The sequence below is a fragment of the Oreochromis aureus genome, linkage group 13, assembly GCF_013358895.1.
Source record: "Oreochromis aureus strain Israel breed Guangdong linkage group 13, ZZ_aureus, whole genome shotgun sequence".
Classification (NCBI taxonomy): Eukaryota; Metazoa; Chordata; class Actinopteri; order Cichliformes; family Cichlidae; genus Oreochromis; species Oreochromis aureus.
In genome coordinates this window covers 34547479-34562217 of record NC_052954.1, presented here as the reverse complement: position 1 = coordinate 34562217, position 14739 = coordinate 34547479, and the positions used below count along the sequence as shown (strand labels likewise).

The following is a 14739-nucleotide window of genomic DNA, read 5'->3' as shown; positions in this document are numbered from 1 at the left end:
GCATGCACTCAGTACCCTAAGAATTATTATGGTAGTTAAACACAGTGATAGTCACATATCATATCACTTCAAACAGAGGTGATCCAGTAATGCTGCACTAATGAATTAGACTAACTATTCACTTTAGCTAAAGTTATTAAGTTAGCTAAAGAGTTGGGATGCTGTGTAAGACATAAATAAAGCTCAAATACAAAGGTTTGGACACTGTTTTGCATGTTTCCCTACTGTAGGGTCTCTGCAAGCATACAGGGCTCTGACAGGGTACAAGATGACAACTTTGGAATTCTACTAGAAACAGTCGATCATATTTGTTTGTCAAAGCTAAATCCAGGGCAAACTAGGCTAAATTAGCGTTTTTAGCTAACAGCTACAATAAGCATAAAAGTTACTGTACGGCTATCAATTGTTAACATGACGCTTGTTCTTATACATGTAATACATTTATTACCAACCTGAGAGTTTATCCGCTGGTCATTCGACATGACGAATGACTTCTGAAGTCTTAATTCAGCTCAAGACGCTGTAGATTCCCGTCAGTAACACTTTCGGTCCGCTAGTAAAACGTAGTTCTATTAATCTGCGCTCGTTTACTCTTGAAACGGAACCGGATGTAAGTTCCAAAAAACTGAATTGTAGAACTGAAACTGAATTGTGAGAGTGAAACTGAAATTATTCGAGAGCTGAATTTTTAAAGGATAAAATGCAGTTTCAAAGCAAATGAATTCATTTTCAATATATAAAATTCAATTTCAATTTAATGACGATCATTTTCAAACCATAAATTCAATTTCAAATCAAATCAAATCAAATCAAATCAAATCACCTTTATTGTCACATCACATGTGCAGGTACACTGGTACAGTACATGCGAGTGAAATTCTTGTGTGCAAGCTTCACAAGCAACAGAGTTGTGCAAAATACAATAACGTGCAACAAGCAAAATATAAAAATGGTTAATCTAAAAAGTAATAAATATATGTACCATATATAAAGGTATATACATTACTGAATGTGTGTACTAAATATGTTTTTCTACGTGTGTGTGTGTGTGTGTGTGTGTGTGTATATACATGTTTTACAAATGAAATAGAGTAAACAATAAAATAAGATATATAAAATATAAAATATACAGAGGTAGGTATGTGCAAAACAGTGGCATTAATGTACAGTATGGAGTGCATAATGTTGAAGTTCCAGTAGTGAGGGTGAGGTGTCTATGACGTGTTCAGCAGTCTGATGGCCTGGTGGAAAAAGCTGTCTCTCAGTCTGCTGGTGCGGGACCGGATGCTGCAGAACCTCCTTCCTGATGGAAGTAGTCTGAAGAGTTTATGGCTGGGGTGACTGGAGTCCTTGATGATCCTCCCGCTTTCCTCAGGCACCGCTTCCTGTAGATGTCTTGGAGGAGGAAGCTCACCTCAATTATCCGTTCAGCACACCGCACTACTCTCTGGAGAGCTTTGCGGTTGTAAGCGGTGGTGTTGCCATACCAGGTGGTGATGCATCCAGTGAGGATGCTCTCAATGGCACAGCGATAGAAGGTCCTGAGGATGCGGGGGCTCATGCCGAATCTTTTCAGTCTCCTGAGAAAGAAGAGGCGCAATTTCAAATTAGACTAATTCAAATTCAGTTTTCAAAAGCATTTATTCAAGTTACAATTCAGATTCAATCTGAGCAATTCAAATTCAAATTTAACTTATTCAAATTCAGTTTCTGATGGCACAGATTTCTGCCCATACTTCCGCTCTTACAACTGCTACTAAATCTTTTGTCATAATATATTAATATTAACGTTAATACTTTAATATTGTATCTTTCTTATACCCTTATCACTACTGTGTAAACACATCATTCATATTTAAAAATAAGAAATTATTAAATTATAAAAAAAACAGCAAAACATAGTTACTTTGAGTGAGGCAAAACAATGTCACAGAATTATTATTATTATTATATATTTCTGTTCTCATATTCGCCTGTCACTGAAACTGATTTTTCATATTTACAAAAACAAACAAACAACAAAAAATCTAGTTGAAAACACGAAGTAGAGAGCTAGCTCTTTTATTTTGAAAGAAAAATGTAACTTCCCCCTTTCGTGAACGCCTCCGGAACGCGCCTCATTTGAACTAGTGATGGTAAATTCGATTCTTTTTACTGAATCGAGTTTTAATGAGTCACTCACCCAAGTGTATCGGGTTTCTTGAGTCATTTGAGTCACTGAGTCAGTTGACCAGAGAGTGCAAAAATGTATATTTTCACTCAAACTTAATTTGTTTCTCTTTTAATGTAAATCCTACTGCTAAGATAAATGATTGTAAAAGAAAACAATTTTTTTTTAGAGCAAAAAAGAGCAAAAAAAATTCTAAAGGGAACATTTATTTATTTTTATTTTATTTTATTGGTATTTTCCTTAAATGTGTCAAATATATATTTTCTCCTCTAAATGTCCACTGAGCTGTGAGCCAGGGGGCAGTAAAGCACCTTAACATTGGTTGTCAACCAAGAAGAAGAAGAAGCTGTGAGCCAGGAGGGAGGGGGTGAGTGAGTGAGTGAGTGATTCATAACAGGAAGGGAGGGGGTGAGTGAGTCAGTGATTCGTTCAACTCGTTTGAGCTGTGAGCCAGGAGGGAGGGGTGAGTGAGTCCTGAGTGATTCGCTTATGCTATGATTCAGCACAGCAAGGAGGGGTGAGTAACTCAAATGTGCTGTTAGCATGCTAGCTGAGTGATGCTACTGTGAACCGAGGAGCTATTGTCTTGATGTGAGCTTCTACTCAGGGTTTTTTCTTCCAGTTCAGAGCAGAAATGTTTTTGTTAAGAAACTGGCTGATGTTTTTTTCCCCACAATTTTAATTATAAGCTAGATATATTTCTACTAATGGAATTATCTTGCTAACAGCAACAGGGATGAGTCAGTGAGTCAGTTGCGCTTGTGAATCATGATTCACGAGTCAGTAAAGTGATTCTCGAGTATTGAACGATTCGTTCACGAATTGAACATCACTAATTTGAACCAAATCCTTTTTAGACTCATTCAATTAAATGTCAAAGTCGAAGAATTCTCAGTCCACTGAGTGAAACTTTACATCCTTTATTTAATTTTTCATTTTTGGCCCCTACTTCACTTTGCACATAAGCAAAAACCCCCAAAACATTTGAAAAGTGCTCAAAAAGTCACCACAGTTTTCCTTCTCCCTGATTTGAACGTTTTGTTTATCAGTAAATTTAATGAAGTGCAATAAAAACCACAAAAATCCTGGAGTCGTACGTAGGTGAAAGTACAGACGTACTAGCAGCAAAATCTATTTCAGTTTATTCCAGCGCTCCCCAACACAGGGGTCAGGTTCCTGCTAAAGATCGCCAGCTAAATCTGTTGGGTCGATCATTTTAAAAAATGTCAAAGAGAAATCAAAGCAAAATCCACAGAACCAAAACCTAAAAAGGTGCGAAGTGAAAGTGCTGGATGTCTGCATCACATGTGGCCAACAGGTTCAGTACTCATGAGCAAAAAGCTCAGGTTTGACAGCGTCTACACGCTCACTTTACACTAATTTTTCTTCTACGGCTGGCCAATCAGAAAACAGTGGGCTTTTAGGGAGGCAGATCTCAAGTAGACGGGCGCTAAAACACATTTTTTTAGAGAAAGAAGATAAAACGGGGGCTGAATATCACAAAGCCTGTACATAAAAGATGGACTTTTAAAGCATTTTACCCTCCATCTTTCTCCTGTTGTTGATGTTTTTATTTTTATTTGTTCTTTTGTTTTTGGCTACCATGACATTGCCCATAGCAACAGTAGTCAAAGGAATTTGCAAAGAAAAAGCGTCTGGACTTCTTTGAGTTGCTTGAAGACGTTTCACCTCTCATCCCAGAAGCTTCTTCAGTTCTAAGGTCAAATGGCCGAGAGTCCCAGATTTAAACCCAGTGGGAGTATCCCCAAGGAGGGACAAGGGGGACCCCTGGTGATCCTCTAATCACATGAGCCAAGGTGTGGGCGGGTGTGGGACCTAATCAGCCAGGGTTTGGGTGAGCTCATTGTGAAACCTGGCCACACTTGTGTCATGTGAAATTCCTGAGGCCATCTGACTTCAGGAATTCACATGACAAGGTGGCGCCAGGTTTCACAATGAGCTCACCCGAAACCCTGGCTGATTAGGTCCCACACCCGCTCCACACCTTGGCTCATGTGATTAGAGGATCACCAGGGGTCCTTTGTCCCTCTTTGGGGATACTCCCACTGGGTTTAAATCTGGGACTCTCGGCCATTTGACCTTAGAACTGAAGAAGCTTCTGGGATGAGAGGTGAAACGTCTTCAAGCAACTCAAAGAAGTCCAGACGCTTTTCTTTGCAAATTCCTTTGACTACGATGACCTGGATGACTGAGAACCTTCACAGACATAGCAACAGTAGCTTCATAGGTGATGTTTTGCACGGGAGGGGGGGGGGGAGCTGGAAGTTGCCATTTGAACACACCCACTGGTAAAATGCTGCCACCTGGTGAACGTTGTACTTAACTTCTGAAGAGGGTGATTAGGAAACGTGGTTTTAAGGAATCACTTAAACTTCATTCAATAAAGTTAAATGAGACAGCTTTACAACGTACTTTATGCAATCTTAGTTTGGCAAATTTTAGAATAAAACTCAGAAAAAGTCACTATGAAGCCCAAGAGTGTGTGAACACAACATTTACACGATAAGTAAATATTGTCAGTGCAGATTTCTCAGTTTACAAAAACATTGTCTTTGTTCCCTCATTTTTCCAGTGCTGGTTAGGATGTAATGTACCTCTGATACCAAGAGGGGGCGGTAATGTGTCCATAAAACAATTATTCACCCAAACTGTGGCGTTCAGGCTTCTCACCTGGACTGAAACAGGTGTGCCGCTCACTCACAAAGTTAGCTGATAATTAACAAACAAAACACTAATGCTGCCTGAGCTGAAGGCAGCTTGACTTCTCATTGTCTCGTGTGACAATACAAAATGCAGTGTACACCTATGATGCTTAGACTATGTTGCCCCCTGCTGGACATGGAGAGAATGGAGGTTTAAACCACCAGAAGATCAGGGAGGGAGCGCGCTCAGGTTTGTTTTGACTCCCAGAAAGTGCAGGCTTACAGTACCTGCGTGACCTGGAGGGAGGAGAGGGAGAACCTCTATGGAGAGATCGAGATCGCCCTGTGATTGTTCCCAGCTGTGAAACACACCATCCGTCTTCATTTCCAAGTTTCTGCTCAGTCATGGTTGTGTAACATGTTGTTGAGTTTGAAGCTTCTAACGAAGCTTCGGATTCTCTGACGTCGGAAAACTGCAGACGTCCTGGCTTCCTGTCAGATTCCAGACTTTCTGCATGTCTCAATAATCGCACAACAAAAAGCTTTGGTCTCACAGTCTGAGACTCACAGATGGGTCGTTTAATCAATATTTTGTTGGTTAAACTTATTTATTATAATTTTTTTGTGCTGGGCTTCTGTCTGCATTAAGCTGATTTAACTCCAGAATAAAGTGCATTGTTTTATGTTCCTTTAGATTAAGAGAATTAAACATTTTTATTATTTAATGTCTTCTTTTAGCCCAACTAAATACTGACTGTATGAGAGAGAAAGACTTGTGACAGCTAGTTTTCATACTTTGAAGTATTTAAAGGACTTTTTAAGGAAAAACAGTTATGCTTTAAAGCCTGAGCAACAAATCACATTAGTTTGCAGGAACCAAACCGGACCAAATGACCACAGGACTGTTGTTGATGCTGAGACACATTTCCTTTTTCAGGCCTGTTTTGAAAAAAATGCACCAAATGTTCTGACCACCCGATCACAACTGAATGCTTTTTAATTTTTAGTCATTTTACGAGTGCTGCTCTTATTTTGAAAGGCTGCGTGGAGCAGCAGCTGATGATTGATCAGTTACTTATGAAAAAACATCCATCCTTGGATTTAGAGAGCAGTGAATAAACGTCCGTTCGTGTCCGCCTCTCCAGCAGCGAGCATGTGTGACCGGAAAAAGATCCACGTCTTCCTCGGGGCTCCTCCCCCCTCCTGCAGTCCAGCCTCAGAGCCCGGAGCCGGGTTACAGGAAGCCGATCGTGCCCCTGTTCGCTGGAGACACCTGGAGCTCACCTGGAGGGACGGGCAGCTCAAACCTGCAGGTGAGGCGTTCAGGGACCGAACAGGGGGGAGGAGCAATCACGGTGTGCTGCTTTGGTCTTTTTATTACGTGAGCTGTAAATGTGCCGGCAGCCACAGGCCATGGCTGTCTCGAAAACGAGTCTCTGTGAGGACACTTTGTGGCTCTGTGGTTGTCTTTATGGGCTGCAGCTAACTTCAGGTTTAAAACTCACCTGTTAGATTTACTGATCACGATCACTCAGGAGGTCGACTCGTGAACGCTTCTCTGAACGTCAGACTAAGAAAAATAATCCAGGAAAATTGTAAATTTTTCAGGTGATCCTGGAAATGAGACAGGAGAGGCGAGTATACACCATGATCCAAGAATCACTGAAGCTGATTGGACAGAAAACAGAGAAGGACAGGAAGGAGAGACAGGAAGTCTGAAGGAGGATCTGTGCCCTGAGAAGAAGGTTCAGGAGTCAGACGCTGGACGGGACGATCAGCCATCAGCTTTGGTTCACGAGTATCTGGACCGCTGCTTCCCTGCCGTTCAACCAGATCATCTAAAACCTGAACGACCGCCAGCCGCCCCCTCTCTTTCCTCCCAGACTCATTACCTCACCACCTGGACTCTGAGCCAGGCTTTAATCCTGAGAGGCAGCGTCCAATCAGCATCCAGCCTAGAGAAAATCCCGCCCAAACACACCCAAACGCCTCCCTCTGTCTCGTCCAGCACCCCAGAGCTCTTCAGCCCAGCGACCCCATCACCTGCAGCCTCTGCCGAGCTCTTCAGCCATCCCTGTCTGACCCCGAGGGTGGAGGAAGGCGGTGTTGTCCTTGAGGCCACCACCGATGGGGTCCTCTGTTCTCAAGAGTCCACAACTGACGCCGAGTCCCCCACCAAGTCCCCCGCTGAGTCCCCGAGCAGCAAAAAAGCTAGAGTCTCCCCAGAGTCACCTGACAGAGGCACCACCACTGAACTCCACAGTCCCACCACACTCCTGGCCCGATGTGACAAACCAGGGGTGCGGTACTCAGTTCTGGTGGCGGTGGTTCACCCCTGTCACCTGAAGGAAGTCAAGGTGAGTCCAGGTGTATTTCCCCCTTATGTTTTCAAGTAATACCAGTTTGTACCACAACGTGCTGCAGTGGGATGATGCAATGTCCAATTTAAGGTCAAAGGAAGAAAAAAAAAAGTATGACGGGACCACCTGGAAAGCAACATTAACACCATCAGCAACAACTCCCAGTAAAGAAAAAATGTTTGGTTAGAAAGAAATGAAATAATAAACACCTGGATAAAGAAATAAATTCTAATCATGAACATGAGATGTTTTATAGTGAAACTTAGAGTGTACTTCCTCTGATATGAGGTATGAGAAAGGCAGGATATTTAACTTTAGTGACCGGTTTAGGACAACCTCTGAAAAGCAGTGATGCTCTGGACTGGTCAATAACTATATGACCTTGGTGACAGCAGTATTTAACAAAAGTGTGGGGGCAGAAAATGTCAGGGTCCTGGGCTTTTTGTTGAAGTGTTTTGAGTTTCCTGTGTTTTTTGTCACTCTGTATTGTGAATTATGTTCTCATTGTTGGTCTTTTGTTACTCCCTTAAGTCTAGTTTCTTGTGTTTCAGGATTTCCCTCTGTGTATTATTTATCATCTCTAGTCTTTTGGTTCTTTGCCTTATGGTTATGTCTCTGTGTTTCTTAGTTGCTGTCCCCACCGTGTCAAGTTCGTGTCTCAATGTTATACTTCCTGTTTTACTTTGAAGGTCTGTGTCTCATGTGAGTGTATCCTACTTTGCTTCCTTGTCTCGTCAGTTCTGATTTTCCCCAGCTGTGCTCTCCTTCTGTGTCTCATTCCCTCGTTATTCCCCAGTGTATTTAAGCCCTGTTTCTCTGTGTCAGTGTTGCGTCGTCCCTCATTGCTGTGTGTTACTCTCTCCCTGTGTTTCCTTGAACTTAGATTTCCCAGTGTCGTTTTGTTTTGTATGCATCTTCCTTGCCAGCCAATAAAGCTGTGATTTTGAGTTCATCCCTCGAGTCTGAGAGCCTGCATTTTAGGTCCAACTCCTGCCCGCCACACAGCTCTTCTCGACAGAAAATGCCCTAAACAAGCAAGCAAGGGTAGGGACCAGGGGCCCGTTCTTCGTACCTCGCTAAGTAAGTTAGCCGGATTTGAATGTTGACGATTTGGCGTGATCTTGGATCGTTCGGTTCTCCGAAGCTCATCTGGGACTTGCTGTCATAGCAACAGATCTGTAAGCGTAAACCTGCTCGGGAGCAGGTTTACTTTATGTAAACAGGATTAGATCGCGGCCACTCAGGTATGTCCGCTGCAGTTATATGAAAGCAAGAGCGATATTTCGCCACTGTTTTTCCATAAATAAATATTATCAATGTAACTAAAGATAATGCAGCATTTGATTCTTTTATTGATTTCATACAGATACATACAGGTCATTTCCGAAAAAAAGGGAAATGTACTATTAATCATTCTATTACATGTAGTAGATCATGTCAGATGTAATTCATATTTTAGGGTAGTAATAGTAAATTACTACGTGCAATCAAGATGACAGACCACGACTATAAAAGCGAAGGTGGATTTGGGAAGTCTGTCGCAGCCATGTCCTGTCTGTTTGTACGCGAGCAAGGAAGGTGCAAGATTGATAAGGAGAGTTTACAGAATTTAGCGTATATTGCGGGATAGACAGGATCCTTTAGCTCGGCGCGACGGTGTGCTCATAGAGAGATATCGATTCTCCCGTGAGGGTATTATTTACTTATCTATCTCTCTCTCTCTCTCTCTCTCTCTCTCTCTCTCTCTCTCTCTCTCTCTCTCTCTCTCACTTGCTCCCGACTTACTGTACATGCTTCAGTCACTCCTTGCATGGGAACAGGTAAAAGTGATGGAGTGTTATGTCAAACTACACACAAAAAAACCCGCAATGTCAATAAATGTCACAGTACAAAAAGGGGTGTGACGAGGGGGTGCAGGACCACCACCTGTCTTTATTTGCTCTGCCCTTTTCTTGGTTGCTGTTATAAACAAACAGATTATTTCAGGGTCTCTTGTCATAGACTAAAAGCAATATAAGTGATAAATATTACCATTCTGTGGAATATTCTTATATTTCACTTTTACTTGTTCCCATGTTCTAGTGGGTCCTGTTGTGGCTCTAATGTGAAAGAGGATATGATGTAATATAATATAATGTGGTATAATATAATATCACATGATATAATGTAATATCATGGATCACTTACGAGTTTAATTTGTCAGCAACTTTCTGCCAGCCCTCTCTCCTTGCTTTTGCAGCCTTTGCAGTGTTCCCCTGCGTTTTAATTAAACTCTGAAACTCCTGATATCCCTCAATCAAGAGTTCTTGCTCTGCTGCCGTGAAATACTGAGCGCACTCCTTCGACATCTTCGCCGACCAATCACAGAGTTGCCGATCAATGTTTCTACTATCGATGCGTAGCCCCTTTTAAGCCACCCAGTGATCTCAGATTACTTCATCCAGCTATACTAATCGTCAACAACAGGTGCGTTCGGAGAACCGGATTAGCGAGCTCAAAGTTAGCGCGATGATTTGATCTTGGATGTGGTAAGCGAGGTACGAAGAACGGGCCCCAGAAACATAAAGGATGATGTCATTACCATATAGATGTTTGTATATAAAGAAAGGAAAGCAGGCCCAAAGATCGAGCCCTGGAGAGCAGGACGGTGACTGTTAATGACGATGATAATGCACACCTGGGATTTAGGCTCATCAGTGACGACTGCTGAAAGGGCATTGGATGGTTTTTAACAGGAGGTTAAGACCAAAGATGACCTGGTCGAGCATAAAGGGCAGTGTCATCAGCGTACAGGTGAACAGATGTGAGCCCTGAGGTACACCTTTAGTGATAGAGGGGGGCTGAGCTTAGACTTGGCTGGTAAACTAGAACTCTGATCACACTCTATCCATCTACTGGTGAAATATTTCTGATGGTCAAAAACTGAATTCACGAATGTTTGTTTAATGTCTACAGGTAAAGTCGGGGCCGTCGGCAGGCACCTCTGTGCCTTTAGCATCTATTGTAGTGACAGACCAATCTGGTGTTGAGATGAAGGTGGTGCTATGGCGGCGGGCTGCATTCTGGGCACTGACTGTGGGTCCTGGAGACGTTCTGCTCATCACAGGTACACAAACACCGCTGACTGGTTTAGTTTGAACACGATGCTCTGTGTCAGGGATGGATGAAGAAAAGACGTTAAAGCCACCAACCCTTCAAAACAGGACAAGACTTGGAGGCAGAAAGAGAAATGACTCATGTTTGAGGTTGTTCTGCTCTTCGTGCTTACTTTTCAGTGTCTCTGTTACTGTTTGAAGTGTTTGCAGTGTAGTATTAGGAGGGATCCATGTTTCTCTGGATCACTGAAGAAAACAGGTCTTCCTCCATCCTGCAGTGTTCCTCCCACCTTGGCTTGGCAGCTTTGTCCATCTTTAATTTACAGTCTGGAACTGTTCTTCATAAATGGGCGGGGCTGTCACCTTCAGATGGTCACCGCCCTGTCATGATGGAGTTGTGTCGTGTGCCTACGCTCTCTGTGTGTTTTGTCATCTCTGTCAGCGCTGCAGGTGAACGAGGACAGGTGGCGAGGGGAGATGGTGCTGCAGTCAACCTTCAGCAGCAAACTGCTCAACGTGGGACAGATCACTTCCTCCTCCACGCCACCAGGTAAGGCGAGCCTTCGTCCAATCATGTGCCTCCAAAGCTGTACTGGTTCAGTTACCTCTCTCTTTCTTTTCAGTTTCCCAGCAGGTTAATGCTCGCTCTCTCAGGTCTCTGTGCAGCTTTCTCCGAGAGCGGCGCCCCCTCTTGGTGTCTCTGCCACGTCGCCCCCCTCAAGACCTGAACCGCCTCCCCTACGCCACCCTGACGTCACTGAGGGCAAACGCACTGGTTCACGCCCTGCTGCGCGTCACACATACACACATCAGCCCAGGTGAGTCTCACCTTTACCTGTGCTGCTCTTATTGAAGGTCTGAGTGTTTCAGCATTTGGATTGCTGTCGAGTGTCGAGTCAGTGATTTAGATTATTTAAGTCTGGTTGGCTGAACTGTTCACTGCACGCTTCCTTCCTTCCCTGTTTTTCAGAGTGGCGTGCTGAGGCGGACTCTCGCAGCAGGTCGGCAGTTCAGCTGAATGCTGTCCTGACTGTGGAGCAGCCAGAGGACCAGCAGGGGGCGGTGTTACTGTGGGGAGCAGCTGTGGATTGGCTGCCTCGCTTCAGCAGAGACAAAGGTGCGCTCTGGAACAAAGGCTGTACATCAAAGATGGACACAGCTGTCACCAGCCCCCACTGTGTGGTGAAATCCCACTTACACTGTAGTCTCTGTGGGACAGTAGGAGCACTGCAGTACTTCTACTGTAGGGATGAGCCTTTGGACACTTTCACATGTAGCACAGCTGGTGAGAGGAAGTTCAAATGGATTCCTTAGAAATAGACACAGGAGAAAAACTTTGTTGATACAATACTTAAGAGGATGTCTGATGTCCTGGTACCACAAAACTAAGAAACTGTCACTTTAGATTCTAGCTTTACTTTAAGGGTTTGTTGCTGTGAATCACATCAACAGTAAATCCTGCCTCCTCAGGGGCTGTTTGGGACTTCCGTGTCCTCCTGGTAAGGGAGGGTCTGACCTCTGACCTTCCAGAGCTGCACTCCACCCCCTGGAGCACCGTTCAGGCCATGGACCCGACTGACCGCCGGGTGCAGGACTTCCACCGGACACGACGGTGCCAGAAAGGAAACAGCAGCACTCCGGAGCTGGACTTGGACACGCTGCTGTCCCAGAAGTACAGCGGTGAGTTTAGTTTCTCGCCTGAAACGTCCACAGCAGATTTATCACCACGTTTAAGGAGCCGCGGAGCTCCTCAGGGTTCCATGCCTGGTCCTTTTCATTTTTATTTTTACATTTTTAAAATGTTTTCTTCTCCGCTCCATCAGGTGACGTGGAGCTCAGAGTCCAGGTCATCACGTTCTGCTTTCAGGATGCACCGGCTTCCCAGAATGCACCTCAGCCGGTCCTGGACAGCTCCACGTCACTGGAAGGCATCATGGTGGCGCTGAGCGGTGACATCACTTACACCGGCTGTGGGCGCTGCTCTGCAGAGCTCGACACAGACGCCAACGACATCTACAGGCCGTGTTACCCCTGCCTGCCCCACACCGCTGTACGCCGCTACTACAGGTACTGATGACATCATGAGATGATTAACGGTTTTCTTTATTTTTTTAGTTTTTATTATAAAAAATAAATAAATGAATACAAGTTTTAGAGCCTCAGATAAAAACACCAGGATGTGTTGGTGTGTTTTTCAGACCAGGTGTGCTGACAGTGAGTGGGCGGGGCTCCATCCAGGTGTGTGTTCAGGTACCTCCTGATCCTCTGCAGAAGATCCTCAATGCTCCGCCTGATAAACTCCATCGTAGCTCAGGTGAGACTGTCGTTCAAAGAGTGAAGCTTTATTCGAACCAGGCATGCGGCAGCACAGGCGTGACCCGCAAGCTGCCGCCACAGCTGGGTCGGTGTCCAACCACAGAGCCCGACCTCCTCATCAGTTTCTCTGGTCTGCTGCTGTCTGCAGCTCCGATGCAGAGTGATGGAACATCTCCGACTGGCTGAAGGAGCTCAGCTTCCTCAGGAAACAGCCCGCTCTGTGCTGCTTTTCCAGCTCAGCCCGAGCTCGATGTGGACGGCGAGGTTATCACACTCCTCCACCACATCTTCCAATTTCACCATCTCTCTGGTCAAAGCAGATGAAGTATAAAAACATCCACTAGTAATCAGTCCTCCTTCTCCTGCCCATCGTTAGCACACCCAACACTGCAGAGTATGTCTGCTGGTGTGTCTCACTGATGTTGCCTTCCTCACTGTTGACCACTTCCTCTGATAGGTGAACCGAGGCCTGTGCTCACCTGGCTCAGCCCTGCAAAGTTGATGTCAGTCCTACCGTCTGAGGGCAGGAGGAGCTGCAGTTACAGAAACTGTCCAGCAGAGGGAGTCGCTGCTTTGCAAACCTGCTGGAAATCAATGAATATGTAGGACAGTCAGAGGATGTTGATTCAGCTGAACATCCTGGCTTCTTAGAAGTCATTTAATCGTTGTAATGACACAGTGTTGGTGAAAAATATGGATTTACTGTGTGATCTGCATTCCTGAAACAAATCCCTGCACAGATGTAAATGTGTGAAACAGCCTGAAGTTCGCAGAAAGTGTTTGCAGATCTTAATGAGTGGCTGTGCTTCCCTCATGAATGAATCCAACATGGACTGACTGCTTGTTCCTGTCAGCGAGAGGATTATAAAAGGAAAACAAACGGTCAACCGTGGAACATGTCAAAGCTTCTGGAGTTCCAAGTCTCTAAAACACGAAATGCACAAGAAGACCAATCCAAACCAGCGGGATAGAAACGGAGCTCAGAGTGTATAGAGGAGCCATGGTGGACCATGGATGGATGCATGGATGAATCGGGGTCTGGCAAACCGATTGTTAAAGCTCTTCCTCAGAGTCTGGCGCTCAGATCGAACATTTCAAGTGGAAAGGGAATAAAATGGTGACGAGGCTCCATCCTCCATCTTTTCCATGGAGGAACCAACTTCATTGTTATAAAAGCTCAGAGAGCTGCACCGTGATGTTCTCTTTGGTGATTACATCATCGTTAGTCATACAAATTCTATTTTTGAGGTGTGTTTGATGAAGCCAGAGTGTTAAAATAGTTTAGTAGTAATAATAATACATTTTATTTATGGCCTCCTTGAAGACCCTCAAGGTCACCTTACAATAATATATTAACGGTAGCTACAATACAATATGGCAAAATAAAATTTAACATAAACAGTGTTGTTGGTTTGGTTCAAAGACAGAAAGCTGAGTGAGCGTCCTCCTGGTGATTTCCTGTAACTGTGCTGTCACGTGTCCACGTCCCGCAGCCGGCTGTTTCCACCCGATCAAAGCTGAATGTGTACACACAGATTCAGACTCACTGAGGCCTTAAAGGCAGTGCGAGGTAGAAAATGTCTGTAACCCAAAATATAGGATCCATTCTGTGGTAACTGCACTTTTTGGGTTACAGTACACTGAGTAGCAGAATTATCAGTCTCAAGGGGAGGAGTCACAGGAGGGAGGAGTCAGGGGGAGGAGTCACAGGAGGGAGGAGTCAGAAGGAGGAGTTACACAAGCAGTTCTTGGTTTCAGATCCTTCTTGGTGTGACTTTGTGCGGCGCCTCCGCTCATCCTGTCTGAATCTGTTTTGTTCCTCAGCTCCGGGGTCAGAGGTGAAACACATCCAGGTGGCAGCAGAGAGGATCCACACCCTCCTCTCCCTCCCGAGGAAGACCTTCATCGCCACCATCAGAAGCAACTTCCTGTGCGATGAGAACAGCATCCCCATCAGTCAGGACTTCATGCTGCTGGACCTTCAGTTCCCCCCTGAGCCCTGCTGACCTCACAGTGGACTGCAGACCTGATGGCAGCTTTGGGATCTGTGGGTCCTGAGGACAGGTGTGACATAAGTAAAGAACAGTGTGGGGCTTATCAGAGGTCAAAAGTCAATAAAAAAAAATAATTTTCAA

The 14739-nt window shown here is 44.6% G+C and overlaps 1 protein-coding gene across 1 annotated transcript in view; it reads left to right on the top strand.

The window, feature by feature from the left end:
- The window catches only part of shld2 (shieldin complex subunit 2), a 27419-nt gene extending 12680 nt beyond the window's left edge, over window positions 1-14739 (top strand). The window contains exons 4-13 of the mRNA XM_039621625.1: window positions 5982-6146; window positions 6442-7190; window positions 10149-10299; window positions 10731-10838; window positions 10912-11106; window positions 11259-11405; window positions 11759-11968; window positions 12112-12355; window positions 12487-12602; window positions 14429-14739. Of these exons, the coding sequence (XP_039477559.1) occupies window positions 5982-6146; window positions 6442-7190; window positions 10149-10299; window positions 10731-10838; window positions 10912-11106; window positions 11259-11405; window positions 11759-11968; window positions 12112-12355; window positions 12487-12602; window positions 14429-14610 (2267 nt within the window). The 3' untranslated portion in view covers window positions 14611-14739. The remainder of the gene's footprint in view (window positions 1-5981; window positions 6147-6441; window positions 7191-10148; window positions 10300-10730; window positions 10839-10911; window positions 11107-11258; window positions 11406-11758; window positions 11969-12111; window positions 12356-12486; window positions 12603-14428) is intronic.